We start from the raw sequence: 17,482 nt of genomic DNA on the forward strand, positions 1-17,482 counted from the left end.
GTCAAGTTATATGTATTAATTTATAATGTTAAGTTTGTAATAAAAATAGGTCGTTATATGTATTTAGTTAAAAAAGTACAATTTAATCGACAATGAAATTTAAAAAGATTAGTAAATTTTACTGATTAATTGATACTACTATACTCGCTATCTAGTTTTCTGTTAAACCTTACACTATCTAGTTCGGGGTGTATGTTGTATCATACAACAATGGCAGCAATTTATGAACAGTAAATCTACGGACACTAGGTATTAATTACTTTCAAAATCATGCTATCTAAATTCAAAGTAAACCACAGAGCTTGACTAGGTCTATAAGCTACTTATAAAAAATAATTTAATATAACAATTAAGTCAATAAAACTACTAAATATAAATAAAAACTTAATGTTCATGGGAGTTGCAAAACTTGTCGAACATGTGGATTAGATATCCTTACCGACATAAGTAATAACCTACAAATCTCTTTCTAAGTTCAAATTAAACCAAGTAATTTTACTAGGAATATAAAGCACTTCTAGAAAATAAATTAATATGCCAATTTAAGTCAATATAAAATAAAAAAAATTAAGAAAAATGTCTGTATTAGCTGAAGCCATAAAAACTTCTCCTGTTCACATGTATTCTCGTACCCAAAAGTTCCTTGGATTTCAGGAAGGCTTTAGATACTGTTGCACATAAAAAACTGCTGTACAAACTGGAGCAATGTGGCATTAAGGGCAAGTTGCTGCTATGGATAAAGGGATGGTTGAGTGCTAGAAGACAGACAGTGCTAATCAATGGACACTGCTCTTCAGATCCATCAGCAGCACTAGGTCTTAAACTGTCAACAGTAAGTCACAGTTTGATTATTGTGAAGAGCCAGTTGCATGGATTCAGAGTAAAAATATAGGGTTTGTTTTTCATCACGGGACTTTACTTTTTGGAAGGCTGGTGAATATGAAGAGATTTATGCAAAATACTGACCGTTGGCTAAGTTTGGAGATAGTGAAATATAATTTCCATTTACATTCAGTATGGATAGACGCGAAGGAGGAAATTTATTATACATTTTACAAATATATTTCCAGATTGTCTGTGTTTTAGTCCGCTGGTAATTAGAAGTGAAATATCCCCATGACTCTCTTTTGCTTGCTTGCTGAATGCACCTGACATTTTATTTAGCTTTGTTAAACTGCTCTAGATTTATGGCAGCAGGGTTCTTGTGGAAGTTATTTCAGGCTTTATTTTTCTCTCATTTAGCTTGGTTGTATTCATTGTTGCACCAAGGTTTTGGCCATATTTGGTGACGTGCGCATTCTTGGAATTATTTCAGTGGTGTGTAATATTTAATTTGTTATATAAATGACAACAGCATTAACTGATGTAGTTTTATACAAATGCTTTATCTAGAATTGTTAGCTGTCTATATTTCTCCCAATCAGTTTTTGCAAAGTTCCATTTGACCATTAGGGCAGGGTGATAAATTTGCTTCTATTTGCTTCTATTTTTGCTTCTATTTTCTTCTGTTTTCAATAGTGATCACTACCCTATTGGGTAGTGATCACTACTCAGAAGATTATCATGAACAGAGCAGTCAAACGGCGATAAAAGAGCTGATGAGAATATGGAGAGATCGATTGCTGAACTTGACCAGAAGACAAGTGAAAATAAGTGGGTAATTCAGCATTCAGTAGTGTCAGATATAGTTTTTCAAAAAGACTTTTCTAAAATTTGTCGCCATTTATCATATACCTTATCACCCCATAAGAAATGATATGCATTAGTCTCTCAATAATGCAGAAGGGAGTGGGAGCTGAGATACAGGACTTTCAAGGTCACTATAAGAGATGTCTTGGTTAGGGGGAAGATATAAGGAGACAATGGTAAGAGCAAAACAGAAACATATTTGAGCAGCCATAACTTCTAGATTTGCTCGTTGCATTACTGGTCAGGAAGAATCACTGGAAGTGATTAGAAATGCAAACCCTGCATGAGCCAAACTAGAGAGAATATTGTGTCTATAATAGGCACAATCTTCTCTGTAGATGATGATATCTAAGCAATAGAGTAACAGAAGCTGTTAAGTTAGTTTCTCAAAGATAGGAAGCAACTGAGTTATACTGCACAATATCATCAAGATGCCACCATCAGTTTGTTTCCAAAACACTGATGGCTTATGGCAATCAAATTTGTTTTTTCAGAAGTATGCTTTATGTGTGTCCATCTCTTCCTATGTGATGAGGTAGAGAACTGGCTCTTCTTGGTGAGCTTTTTCTTTGATTTCCATGAATCAGTTTGTGAAGTTTCATCAGAAGCTGTGCTTTCTGAATACTTTGGATAAGTATTAGAATATGAACATGAATTGGTCTGTAAACAGCCTTGCTTATCTTAGTTATTTTATTAGGTAAGGGTATACTTTCCAAAAGTGACTGAGCCCAGTCTGACATAAGGTTACTTATGTTTGGGTACCAATTAGGGCTTGCAAACCGGTTTTATAAAACCGGTTAAATTGGTTTTCATATTGAGTTGTTAAAACCGAAACCGAGCTTCTAAAACCGGATTCGAATATTTTCTTAGTTAGCCCTCAAATATAGTTTTTTGTTACATGCATTTTCTTTTGTCTGGATTGTTCAACTGCTTTATGTTTTAAACATGTTTTTTATTTTATTTTATGTTTAGGTACGAATCTCATGGGCAAGTGGCCCAAATCTAGGAGGGGTACCTTTTATCTTCCCACCTGTATCATGGCACAATGCAGGTGTACTCATTTACGACTGAGTGAGTCGGAGCGATAGCATAAAAGAAAATGCTCAACATTTCTCCGTTCCATCTATCTTGTTCACCAGACAAGTTATGGAACGCGCCTTATTGATGGTTACCCACTAGAAACAGATTCGCTGAATATTGCATCAAATTTAATCGTAGAAAGTTTTTTGCTTCTTTATTCCTATTAAATTTGCGATCAAATGTTCTCCAAAAAGCAGCTTCACCAAATTTAGCTTTTATGAAATTTTGAAAATACAATAGATTTAATTGGGTAAAAAAAAATTGCAAGTAAATAAATAAAAAATTTCTTTCGTGAAAATTTTGAAACTTGCCTCATTTAGACTCTTCATTCAGTGCTTGCGGGAGTGATGCATAGTATTGTGCCTTTGTTATCTTCAATATTTTTATTTAAAATTGTCGGTGATATAATTCCTACTAATTAATATTTATTACTCTTAATATGTCTAAGATGAAATCAAATGTATGGAATTATTTTGCTCGAAAAAGCAAAGATGAAGCACAATGTTCGAAATGTCAGAAGATAATGAAGGATCTACATCATCTTTGATGTTGCATTTAAAGAAAATGCATCAGATTGACATTAAACAAGATAACAGTGAACCTCCCGTAAAAATGGTAAGAACATTACAAAACTTTATCGTTAAAAAATCTATGGAAGAAGAGATTTCAAAATTAGCTGCTTTAGATGGATTTTCTTTTAATTCAATTGCCAAGAGTGAGTTTATACAATCAAGCCTTCACAGAAATAAATACGATAAATAACCACCAGCCTCAGTGAATGGAATTAAAAATATGGCTCTGAATTATTATAAAACTAAGAAAGAACATATTCAGCATTTCAAAAATTCATTGGTTTTGGGTGCACAGTATTCATCAACTCTAGACGAATATACGTCTATACAAAATAAAAGGTATATGAATATAAATGTGCATTCAAAAGATAATCATTGGTCGTTAGGTCTTATTGAGATTAATGGTTCACTTGACAGCAGAAGAACTGTGGAAATTGGGAATGGACACTTGAAGGAATTTGGTTTGAATTTGGATGAGGATATTGTTGCCTGCACCACCGATGGAGCAGCAATGATGATTAAGTTTGGCAAGCAAATTACGCCTAATCATCAACAATGTATAGCCCATTGTATACATCTCTCAGTTATAGATGTACTTTATGAAAAATCAATCAATTATGGTGCCACAGTCTCTGAGTCTCCCAAAGACAATGAATAAAATGAAAATAATGAAGAAAGTACTGATGATGAAGATGTTGAAGAAAGACAGCAAGGCATGCTTTATCAAACCGACTTTGATAAAGCATGCCTTGCTGAGATCATTTATTTCTTCAATTCAATGGCCAATTTGCACAAACTATTAACAATGTCAGAAAAATTTGCAAGCTTTTTCGAAAATAGCCTACCAAAAATGACATATTACAAAATTTTGTTAAAGCAAAATTTAATGGAAAAGAATATAAACTTATATTAGATTGCAAGACTAGATGGGACAGCACATTCTATATGATTGAAAAATTTTTGAAATTGAAAAATTGCATTCCAAATGCTCTATGTGCAGTACTGTCAACTGATGCTGTGTCTGACGATGACAGGAAAACACTTGAATTGCTATGTGAAACTTTGCGACCAGTTGAAATGATTCTGAAGGCTATAACCTCAGAAGATACAGACTTACTTAAAGCAGAGTCTTTAATAGAATTTCTGCTTGCTAAGCTTGATACAGCAGAAAACCCATTTGCTTTCAAGTTTCACCAAAGCCTTTTGCAGCATTACAATGCAAGACGAAATTGCCAAACTGTGGCTTTGCTGAGCTATCTACACAACCCCAAAAAGTTTAGGAAAGAAGATTCACGTTCAAGAACTTTTGATTTTCCAACGTTTTGAAAAAGCATGCTGAAGAGATTTATCAGAGATTATTTGCAAAACATTCCGAAGGAGTCTTAGTGTTGAATGAAGAAACTGAAAATAAACGAACTGTTCTTTTAGAAGAAAACAAAGACTCGTCTAGTTCCGATGTTGGAGATACACTCCAAAATTTAAAATTTTGGAGGCAACTAGCAGTAGAAGTGAAAAGCTGGAGAAAGTTTATAGAGCACTGCTGACCATTAAACCAACAAGTGTCCAATCTGAGAGAGTGTTTTCGATCACTGGTCTCTTTAACACAAAAATAAGGTCAAGTCTATCAGGAAAAATGCCTAATATACTGTGTTTTTCAAAGGATCATTTTCAGAAAAAAGCTGAGCAATAAATAGTAAAGTAATTTCCCCAAGCTGTTTTTTTTTCGCATTATTTTTATTTATTTATTATTATAGGACTTATTATTTTTTTGTTTACTATACGAGAAGATAGTTTTTATTCAAAGGATTTGAATACAATTTGTAATTTTGTATAATCTCAAGCTGGTTATTTTTTTGGAGCACTTGAATTTTTTTATTTTTTTTACTATAAGAGGTGATAGATTTTTTTAAAAGATTTGATTACAATTTGTAAAATCTACCCAAGATAAAATAAATACCTGTGTTATAAGCTTTTAATTATTTTCCCTAAGTCTGAGAAAATCGGTTTTAAAACCGGTTTTAAGAGTAAACTTCGGTTAAACTCGGTTTTGAAATTTCTCAGTTTTATGCAAGCCCTAGTACAAATCATTGTTGTTCTTGCACAGTGGTAGTTATTGTTGATGAGTTAAGAATTGGGGGGGGGGGGTACTATTTTGAGCATTTACCAATTTTTTGGCTTCTTGGTAAGTGATGTTTTGTTTGGCTCTGACCCACCAAATCACCCCTCTCCCCCAGAGGGGACAATGTTTGGAGTAGGCTGTGTGTGGGTCACTGCAATTTGAGCATTTATGTTAATCTGCTTTACAGTCCACATGAATGTGCTCATGTGAATAACAAAATATTTGACACACTTGAAACAATATGTTTTAGTTTAGAAATATTTAGTTTTATTTGAGAGTTTACTATACCTGTTTTGATTGATGTTGGAGGTTTGTGGGATATAAAATATTAGGATTATGTTCTGTGTCAGAACTAGAGCACTGTCTCATTTAGTAAATATGTGCTTTACATGTTAATTCCTTGGTGTTGCAATTCAGTTTCAACTCTTCTTCTGGGATGTTTATGAGATCCACTGAGCATTCAGGACCATTATTAATAACAGATGTCTTGTTGAAGGAGTATAAATTTTTTTTATTGAGGGTGATACCACAGGTATTAAATATGTCTCTTGGAAGCAGATACCCTGGTCCTATTTCTCAATGGAAATACCCTGGTCCCATTCTGCATGTTTGTTTTTGCACAATATATTTCCTGCCAATTGAATCACCAACTATAGTTATTATGCCCTGTGCTGCCAGAGTGTAGTCTCCAGCATTGTGCTGGGTGGCTGAATGTTTGAGGAGTCCCCTTTTAAATTTCTCTGGGAAGCAGCATACTGAGAGGCAAAGCAATAGAAAACAAGGTTGATATTGAAATACTTAATATAGAATATATAAATTTTAAATATAACGAAAAATTAATATTGCATATGAACTCTTTCTTGTATCTCAATTAAATACTGAGCCTCAATTAAATAAATTAAATTTTCTTTCAAAAATGGCTATTTTAGTTAAAAAGAAAAGAAAAAAAGCATCATCATCATCAGCCATTTTCAATCCACTGCAGGATGAAGGCCTCTCCAGCAACTTTCCAGTTCCTTCTGTTTTGAGCACTGGCCATCCATTTACTACCCAAAAATCATGAATTTCATCTATCCATCTCCGCCTTTGTCTTCCAGGTTTTCTTCTAGCTCCTCTTGGGTACCATTCTGTTATTTTCTTAGTCCATCTGTCATCATGTCTTTGAGCTATGTGTCCTGCCCAAGACCATTTTAGTTCTTTAGTTTTGATAAGAATGTCCTTTACTTGAGTTTGCTGCCTAATCCATGTGTTTCTCTTCTTATCTAACAGTCTGATTCCCAATATAATTCGTTCCATTCTTCGCTGTGTAGTTCTCAGCTTCTCTTCCATTCTTTTGGTGAGTGCCCAAGTTTCACTTCCATAAGTCATGGTGGGGAGTATACATTGGTTCATTATTTTACGTTTCAGACAAACTGGGATATTGCTCTTCAGTATATGACTATATTTCCTGAATGCTATCCATCCAAAATTTATTCTTCTCTTGACTTCCAGCCATTTATCATTATTACAGCTAATAACTTGTCCCAGATAAGTATATGACTCCACATTTTCAATTACTGCTCCTTCAATCATTATTTCCCTTTCCGTGGCACACTTGTTTATCATTACTTTTGTTTTAGCCATATTCATCTTTAGTCCAAAATCCTTACTAACTGTGCATAACTGATTAAGATTTTCCTCTAATTCTTTGGGATCATGGCTTATAACCACAATGTCATCTGCAAATCGTAAATGGTTTAGGTACTCTCCTTTCACATTGACTCCTTTAAAAGTATAGAAAACAGCAAAACCAGCTTATAACTTCATATTTTACTGATGCTATTTTTATAAATGCACATCAGATTTAAATGAAAAATAACCAAAATAGCTTCTTAGAATACAAACAAAAAGGAAAGGAAGAGGAAAAAAAAAAAAAAAAAAAAAGGATAGTCACAAAATAAAGAAAAAAAAAAAAACAAAAAAATACAGACTTTCTGTCATCAAATAAAAAAAAAAAAAAAAAAGCAACTAAAGATACTCACATGGCCCAGTGTTATGAGATGGATCTACATGGCAAAAAAAAAGGGCCAAGAAAAAGAAAAAAAATTAATATTCTTTCAAAAAGCAAAGCACAAATAAAAATAAAACAAAACAATTTTTTAAAATAAAACAATAAACACCTTCACGGCCAGTGCCCTAAAAATAAAATATTCAGATAAAAATATAAATCTGTAGTTTGCATTCATAAAAATATACATACACACACCTATATACAAATATATATATATATCTAAATCAAGCCAATTCACAAAGCTTTTAAAATAAAATTCTATAAGAGTAAAATTATATTTAAATATACAGTAATAATTTACATCAGAATTATGGGTCATACCAGTATTGCTGAGCTAGTGTTGTGTGAAGAGAGTTTTTTTAGCCTCATGTCACTGACAATCAGTTTGAAGCAAGCATCATGTTGGACATTCATTACTGTATCAGAGAGGGCTTAAATGCATCGGAAACAGTTAAAGAGATGGATGAAGTGAATGGTAATGAGCGTCTTGGTAGGATGGCCATATTCCGGTATGACGGAACTTTCTGGCATGAAGTGGTTTCTCCATCAAGACAACACCAGGCCCCCATATGGCTAGTGATCACTGTCATAGGTGCTGAGGTTCTACCACATCCTCTTTATTCATGTACTTAGCCCCATGTGATTTCTTCCTGTTTCAACATTTGAAGAAAGCTCTGAAAGGCAAGCATTTTGTGTCCGACACAACGTCGCTTGCAGAGCCACAACAGAAGCACTTCACAGTCTTTCGAAAAATGGCTTGCAAGAAGCATTTAATGCATGGGTACTATGGTGGTGAAAGTGTGTAAAGTTCAAGGGAGAGTATTTCAAGAAGGAGAAATTCATAGAAGATTCAGATGATGACAATTAAGATAAGACTTTGCATATATCCACAAATTAAATTATTACCCCTTGTATATGTGCATCCTCAGCCATCAGAAGATATGAATAAATGTGGCATAACTGTGCCTATTCAAAATTTGGCCAATACAATTCCCAGTGAATATTATGCATACTAGATTGTCACAGTCAATTACAGGTTTCATTTGATATAATTTGTTCATGGTCTGCCAATGTCACATTGCCTGCCAGGAAGCAAAACTTTCCCAAATAGAATGTCAAAAATCTATATAAGGGATCAGTATCACTTTAAAGTCAGCACTACTTTAAATACTGATTTAATCGGTATATTAGTGCTGACTTTAAAGCCTGGCTGGCTAAATTATTTCTCTTGATCCTTGAGTGGCCTGGATCCAACAAAAGCAGCATTTCCTGGTACTGGATGGTGATCAAGCTTGCAAGGCCATATAAAGACACACAGAGTCAGTGTATAGGAAGCATCTGTGATATTGATTTTCACATATATGTCCTGCATAACCTGCAGCTCTGCAGTACAAAGGCAAGATTCAAGAGAGAGAGAGAGAGATTTGCATTGAAATGGTACAAACTAGAAAGATTGAAGCTGAGCTGGTATTTGTCTCAAGTTTCAAACCATTGGTATAAACGAATAAAAATTTAGAATGTGCACCGGTAAAAAAGTTAAAATTACAAACGGATCAATATTTTGGTAACCTTTAAAAAGGTTACCTTGTTTAAAAGGTGGTTGGTGATCAGGCTATAGATATATATTGTATATAATATATATATATATATTAATGACTTAAAAAAACTTAAACTGCTGACACATGGTCATTGTCGGATAAAATCAGACTGAGTGTATAAGGCTCAGTCAGATTGTTGAAAGGGGTAAAACAAGCATTTCTAAAATTTATACATTTAGTTATAATATGCTTCCTGGATAAAAAAAGTGTCACAACGCTTTCACATAGGAGAGTCATCAGTCCTCATCAAGAAGAAATGTGTCAGATAACTGTGTCCTATGTGGAGCGAAGTAAGGGCAACTTCCTCTTTACGATCCCTGTGAAGACTAGACTGCCATAGTTTAATTACAATATAAATAATTTTTTATATTGGTTATTTAATTTTATTTTTATATAATTAAAAAAAAAATTATTTTATATCGTCTAAGCATTCATTTTTACTAATAGACAAAATGTCTTCTTTCACTCGTGGATATTTGTTGGTGGTTTGATGTATTTTGGGGTCGGGTTTGGAGCTCCTAGACCTTCAATTCTGGGTGCATTGGATCATTAATGTTTCTTCGGGCATGGAGAATTCATTTTAGTTAGTTTTTACATTCATTTAAATTTTGGAAAGTGTTAGCATCGAAGTGTTCTACAAGGCAATATTGAGGTAATTCCTTTCATTCTTTTGTTAACTGATAGATATAGTGTAGAACTTATTGAGTCTTGTTGCTCTGACATTTAAAAATTACATTTATAAAATAATAAACTGTTCATATTGGCAAGTTCTTATGTATTCCAAGGCTAACTCTATAGTGTGCAGCTGTGCAGTTTATATGCTGCATTCAGGCTCAGGTATAGTGTTATCTGAGAAGACAGAAGCAGATCCTACACACGATTCCAATTTCAAGCCAGCTGTGTAAACAGGCAAGAAGTCAGAATGTTCAGCTCAGTTCTGAATATAGCTGAAAGCAGACGGAAGATGGGGTATCATATTCCATTCTGTTCTTAATTGAGACATCACATGCTGGTATTTCAGCATGCCAGATTGGAAGGGGCTGCTTTGGTGATCAGGCAACCTTGTTAAGCTCTACAAGTAGCCCTCGGACACAAATACTGAATGGATGATTGCCAGTCTGACATGTGTTATCAAACTTTTTCCACTGTGGCCCAAAAATGAATGTCCACGTGGTGTGGCCTTGCAGGGAGTTCACCTTAAAGGCACACTGTAGAGACAGTGTGCCTTTAAGGCACACTGTCTCTACAGTGTGCCTTTAAAGTGACAAGGATGGTTCATTTGTTTTGACATACAGACTTTGTACAGGTGACGTTCTGAGTGAGTATCAATATGAATGACCTGATAGTGAACAGGTTCAAGCACCAAACACACTATTTCTAGCAGATGCGTGTATCTGAGGCCCATAATCTAATTTTTATCGTACAAGTGCACAATACAGATGAAGTAAAGTGCACCGGTCTGCACAAAAAGAAATAGAAGAGAGAACATGAAGTGTGTTCAGTCCTCTCATGTACACTTTGTGCATAATTGACAAATATGGTGGAGGAATGTCAGCTTTTGTCAAATATGAATCCCAAGAATTTCACTTCTGCTGCTACTGGAATGGTGCTTTGTCCAGTCTTAATTCTGGTTCAGGAATAGGCAACAAAAATAAATTTCTGGCAAATTATTGGCCATTGCCCAGGAATTAAAGCAATCAGTGGCTTGTTGCCGTGGTTTTTCGATAACCCTCATGTTGCATGACCAGGAGAGAATGCTGAAATCATCAACATAGATTGCGCAGTTTATATGGTTGGAGAAAGTTGTTCAGTAACAGTTTATTTTAATGGCAAGAAGCATATCACTTAAAACCCTCCTCTTGGCAAAAGGACTGAGAGAGGGTAAATCCTATTCAACCTTGGAAAGAACAACGGAATAAAAAGTTTTTAATAAAAACAGAGTGAACACTTAGACAGAGATTATAAAGAACTTTTAAAATACCAAATCGTCAAGTTGTTTTTTTTTTATTTTTTTTAATGAAAACCCCAAACACAAGAGGTATTAGAAGCTATAGTACTTAGTACCATGCTTGGGTTGGAGGTTGAGAAGACGAGAGAAAGACATTTATTGACATTAGACTTGAACTTCTGTGGACTGTAATTTTCAGGAAAGACATATGAAGGAAGGTTGTTCTATAAAACGGCAGTTGAATGAATAAACGAGTAAGATGAAAAGTTGGTTCTGTGAGTTTGAAGTTGGACAGTAAATGGATATTGACTGGTGGCGGCATGTGTTTGGACTGTTTTGAAAGAGAGAGCAGGAATTATAGAAGGCAATTCAGAAGAACAGTGCCCATGGAAGTATCTGTAGAAAAGACATGCAGCAGAAACAGCACGTCTATGAGACAGCGAATGGAGAGACTCTGTTAGAGATGAATCATTAATTAACCTAACTGACCTCTTCTGAATGGAATCAAGAAGCCTGAGAGAGGTTTTGGGGGCACCACCCCAGATGTGGGAACAATATTCCATGGCAGGGCAGATTTGCGATTTATACAGAGTGAGCAGCTGTTTGGAAGAAAAGTAACGCTGAGAGCGAAAGAGAAAAACAAATTTTTAAAATGCAGAGGAAGCAATATCTGTAATGTGCTCGTGCCAAGAGAGATTAGAAGTCAGGGTAATCCCCAAAAGAGATATATCATTTTGCCTAGAAATCGGAGTGTCACTAAAGTTAAGCATAGGAGCAAAAGAATCCTTTTTGCGAGATATAAGACAAGACTGAGTTTTAGAAGGGTTGAAATCAACTAAGTTGTCTTTGCTCCACTGGAGAATTACCTTAAGATCAGGCATTTAAGGAACTGGTAGCAGATTTTCATGAAGTTGAAGCTGCTTGAGCAGGGCAAGGTTTCTCAAAATGGAAAGTGGAATACAATGTGCTATCATCGGCAAAACTATGGATAGGATTTCCAGTCAATGGAAGAAAGTCATTAATATACAAGAGGAAAAGAGTGGAGGAAAGAACTGAACCTTGGGAGACCCCAACATTAGTCGAGGAGTTACAAGACAGAGAGCCATCTACCATCACCCTCAGTGAGCGATCAGAGAGAAAACTCGATAATCAATTACAAAAAACAGTTGGCAAACCGTACGATGGAAGCTTGTTTAGAAGACCTTTATACCAAACATGATCAAAAGCCTTTGGGATGTCAAGAGCAAATGCTTGGGTTTCACCGAACTTTTCCCCTGAATTTGTCCATAAATGCATAACATAAGCCAGAATATCACCAGTGGATCGACACTGACGGAATCCATCCTGGTGATCATTGATCAGATGGAAGGTTTCTAGGTAATTTAAGAGTTGGCGATTAATTGATTTCTCCATTACTTTAGAACTAGTAGAAGCAATTGCAATGGGACGATAATTGGATGGGAGGGATTTGTCATCCTTTTTAGGAACTGGCTGGATATAAGCAAATTTCCAAGCAGAAGGAAAAACACCTTTGGAATAAGAAAGTGAAAAAAGGTGGCAAAGAACAGGAGTAAATTCAAGAGCACAAGTTTTGAGAACTAGTGGAGAAATACCATCAGGACCTGGAGCTTTCTTAGCATCAAGATTCATCAAAATCCTTCTGACATCCTTTTGACAGAAAACCACAGGAGGCATTGAATGGAGCTTGTTGGGAATGGTGGGAGGTGTTTTACCAAGATCATTAATACATCAGTTGGAAGAAAAATGGGATGATAGCAGGTCAGCTTTATCCTTGGCCGAAGTGACAACAGAACCATCTGGTTTTGACGGAGGTGGGCAAAAGTTTCAGACAATAGCTTTGGCAAGAGACCAGAATGCTCGGCTACCATTAGGGCAAGAAGCAAGTTTTCTACTCTTAGCCTGTTCAAAATCTAGTTTGGACTGGTTAATAACTATTGTTTACAATTGTTGCGAGCTTTGGTGCAGACAGAAAATGAAACTGAAGAATTAGAAACAAGCCAATTATGATATGCAACATTCTTCTCCTGAACAGTCTTAGCACATTTATTGGAAAACCAAGGTTTAGATAAAGGACGAGATTTTAAAATGTAGTGTGGGATAAAGGACTCCATTCCTATAAGAATAATTTCACTGACACAATCTGAGCAAATGTTGACATCAGAAGTTTTGAAACAATAGTCTGACCAAGGAAAAGAAAAAAAGAAATATCACAGGTCATCCCATTTTGAATTCTTGTAATGCCAAACTTGTAATGAACAATGAACCCAAGATGACAAATGAAGAGCAAGAAAAACACTGACAGGAAGAAAATTGAGTATATTGAGTTATGCAAAGCCATTAGAAAGAGACTGAGAGAGGACATAAGACAATTTAACACAAGAAAAGTAGAACACGCATTAAGGGAAAACAAAAAATTTAAATCAGCAATCATGAGCAGTAATACAGAAAGACAAATGATACTGAAACTGAAGAATAGCGAAGGTGTGCTTATGAATAGCAGAGAAGGCATAATTCAAAAAGCAGAAGACTACTATAAAGAGTGATACTAGGAGCGAGGGAATGATGCTAGTAGTGAGGAAGATAGATCGCAAATTAGTAACAAATACAATATACCTGATATCCTTCCTGATGAGACAGAACATGCATTGAAGAAAACGAAGAATCAGAAAGCTCTGGGGGAAGATGAAGTTACTGTAGAGTTGTTAAGATTGGAAGGAACAGACATGATCCAAAAACTGGGAAGTTTCTTTACAAAATGCATTACAAAAGGAGTGGCACCTAAGGAATGGAATAATGCAATCATAGTTTTGCTGAATAAGAAAGGAGATAAATCAGAAATTGGAAATTATATAGCAATTAGCTTGTTACCCCACAACTACAAGTTGTTCACAAGGGTCATTACTAGCAGATTAGAAAGAATACTTGATGAGAATCAATCGAAAGAGTAAGCTGGCTTTAGGACAGGATTCTCAACTATGGATCACCTTCACATAATGTCACAGCTAATGGAGAAAGCAAATGAATAGAAAACACCATTATGCCTTGCATTTGTGGATTATGAAAGGGCATTTGACTCCATAAGAATAAGGCAATGTTTCGGGCACTGGAAAGACAAGGTACAGATAACCCATATATTATAATTTTGAAGAAAATATATGAGAATGCTACCTCCTTGATTAGACTAGACAAAGACAGTAATAAATTTAAAATTGAGAAAGGAGTTCGACAAGGAGACACAATATCTCCGAAGATGTTTACTGCTGCCCTTGAGGAAGCTTTCAGAAGATCAGACTGGTCACAAAAAGGAGTCAATGTGAATGGAGAGTACCTAAACCATTTACGATTTGCAGATGATATTGTGGTCACAAACCACGATCCCAAAGAATTAGATGAAAATCTTAATCAGTTATGCAGAGTTAGTAAGGATTTTGGACTAAAGATGAATATGGCTAAAACAAAAGTAATGATGAACAAGCATGAATTAGAAATAGATATAATCACCGAAGGAACAGTAATTGAAAAGGTGGCTTATAGGGGACAAGTCATTAGCTGTAATAATGATAAATGGATGGAAATCAAGAGAAATATAAATTTTGGATGGATAGCATTCAGGAAATACAGTCACATACTGAGGAGCAATATCCCAATTTGTCTTAAACGGAAAATAATGAACCAATCTATACTCCCCACCATGACTTATGGAAGTGAAACTTGGGCAATTAACAAAAGAATGGAAGATAAGCTGAGAACTACACAGCGAAGAATGGAATGAATTATATTGGGAATCAGACTGTTAGATAAGAAGAGAAACACATGGATTAGGCAGCAAACTCAAGTAAAGGACATTCTTATCAAAACTAAAGAACTAAAATGGTCTTGGGCAGGACACATAGCTCAAAGACATGATGACAGATGAACTAAGAAAATAACAGAATGGTACCCAAGAGGCCATAAGAGAAAACCTGGAAGACAACAATGCAGATGGACAGATGAAATTCATGAGTTTGTGGGTAGTAAATGGAGGGTCATTGCACAAAGCAGAAGGAACTGGAAAGTTTCTGGAGAGGCCTTCATCCTGCAGTGGATTGAAAATGGCTGATGATGATGATGATGATGAATGCCAAACAACACAAGGTTGGGTATAGCCATGAGATAAAGGCTCCATTGGAGAAGAGACAATCAACCAAGTTGTGATCTGAGGTGCCTAAAGGACAACTCACTTCGACTACATACTTAGAAGGGTTGTTTGTGAGAAAAAGATCAAGTGTGTTAGCTGTATGGTTAGGATTGTCCAGTATTTTTGTAGGTAAATGAACAATCTGTGTCATTAGTAATTGCAAAAGCTTCAGCATCTCGACCAGCTGTGTTGGTGTGACTAGAAAACGGAAGCCAGCTGGAGTTGTGAACATTAAAATCACCAAAGAAAATTACCTCACTGTTAGGAAAGTTGGAGTAGAGAAAGTCAATTTGCAAAGAGAAAAAGTCAAAGAGCTCCAAGTGATTATTATTATTATTAGCCATATAGTACAAGGAAGCCTGAGGTTTCCGCTGTACCAGGCAAGAGAGAGAGAGAGAGAGTCAGAAGTAAAAGGGAATCACCAAGAAAGAGAAGAATGATGATATCCAGCTCAGGACCCTGGGTGGCCAAGCCCGTACTCACCAGATGTGAGCCCCTGGGGTTAAATGGAGTAGGGGGACGGCAGGATAAACAGATGAATTTGACACAATGAGGTAAAGAGATTTAAAGCAGAGAAGATCGAAAAGAGGAGATTCCAAATTACCAAGTCTCTGACAAGGAATATCAAAATGGACATATGCACAAGTACCACATTTGAGGCGAAAGGAATCATACAGTGAATAATTTGGGCAACCGAGATGAGAGTAGTTGAATCAACCAATAACTGAGATTTTGTCAGAAAAAGTACATGGGGGTTTGGCAGACTCTAAGTGGAAATGGACATCGTTGAGATTAGAATCGAAACCATGTATATTTGTGAAACGAACTAATGAATCTTCCAAACACTTAAGTGGAAGTGTTTGGAAGATTCAGATCTTTTCGCAGATAAGCTTGCTCTATTAGTTTGACAATTCATGGTGTATTCAATAGTAAGAAAAAGTGGGTGGGACATACTGTATGAAGTAATGAAATTTTTGGATAGGGCATACACATGGTAAGAATATACCCAGATCCTTGACGTAACGTGGCCTTGACAATGCGCCCCCCCCCCCCCACATACACACTACTCGGACTCCCTCCAGTCGCTATTTGACAGAGTAAAGGTAGCAAAATTATACACTAGCTGATCCAGAAGCCACCTAAAGAGTTACCAATATATCGGTCCTGTGTGCTAACTAGCGGCCAGACTGAAAACACCATTTTAGAGCTATATCCTCGAAGTGTAAGGAAGATTGGATCTCACTATGATGCCCATCATAACCTCAAAAGCCATCAGTCATACTGCATGATGGAAGAGAAGGGGAAGGGTTGACGGGAACTTAGCTCTGGAGACTAAACACGGTTCCACCACTTCAAGCCTTCAATAAGCAAAGTGGTGGTATTGCACCGGTTGATGAGAGTCATCTACCACCTAGTATTGCCTGGTAACACAGAGGGGTGGCATTCCTCCATGTGGTGTGGGTACCACACCTCAACCTCTGCTTACGTTGGTTCACACCTGGGTGGTCCCCCACAGTGTGCTTGTGTGTGTGGATGGGGTTATACCCAGGATTACTAACAGTCCCACCATTGTGAAGGTGCAAACAGAGGATTTGTCTGTCACAGACTGTTCGGGCTTCACTGAAATTGGGTCCACTTGACTTGAGTGTCACCCGAATATCAGTTCCATCAACATTTTAGACTTCCAGGTAGCAAGTAAAGCTTGTCTGGCATGTCTTAGAGAATGTCTGTGACAACCTCAAGGACCTGTGTCATACACTTTTTCAAAATCAAAAAAATATGGACACAGATTCTCTCTTTGTAAGAAAGTATCTCAAATAGATGTTTCCATTCTAATAAGTGGACTAACGTGAATCTATTCCTTTGGAAACCACACCGAATGCTGAAGAGAAGGCCATTTGATTCTGAGTACCATAAGAGACGAATGTTGGCCATTCTCTTCAATACTCTGCCAAACATCTAGTCAGAGCAATAGGATGGTAATTTATTGGAAATTTAAGATCCTTTTCTGGCTCAGCATAAGCAAAAATAGTTATGTTGTGCCAGCTGTTCAGAAATGGCTCTTCAAGGAAAATTATGTAGTACAGGAAGAGCAGGTGGTCCACGGAGTTTGGTGATAGATCTTTAATCATTTCATAATGGATGTCATTTGGTCCAACAGTACTTGCCTTGGTAAGGGTGAGAGCTGTTTTTAGCTTATGTATGGTAAATGTCCCATTATATGGGTA

At 36.1% G+C, this 17,482-nt stretch overlaps 1 protein-coding gene across 8 annotated transcripts in view; it reads right to left on the reverse strand.

Moving 5' to 3' along the window:
* The window catches only part of LOC150081977 (fat-like cadherin-related tumor suppressor homolog), a 1,021,521-nt gene that overhangs the window by 367,454 nt on the left and 636,585 nt on the right, over window positions 1-17,482 (reverse strand). For all 8 annotated transcript variants that reach the window (XR_016547261.1, XR_016547260.1, XM_090379029.1 and 5 more), the window contains one exon: window positions 7,482-7,505. Coding sequence is in view for 6 of the 8 variants with exons in the window: in XM_090379029.1 (XP_090235155.1) it covers window positions 7,482-7,505 (24 nt within the window). In the remaining 2 variants the exon portion in view is untranslated. The remainder of the gene's footprint in view (window positions 1-7,481; window positions 7,506-17,482) is intronic.

Source organism: Mastigoproctus giganteus, chromosome 8 (genome assembly GCF_048544385.1).
Source record: "Mastigoproctus giganteus isolate SK-2022 chromosome 8, ASM4854438v1, whole genome shotgun sequence".
Classification (NCBI taxonomy): Eukaryota; Metazoa; Arthropoda; class Arachnida; order Uropygi; family Thelyphonidae; genus Mastigoproctus; species Mastigoproctus giganteus.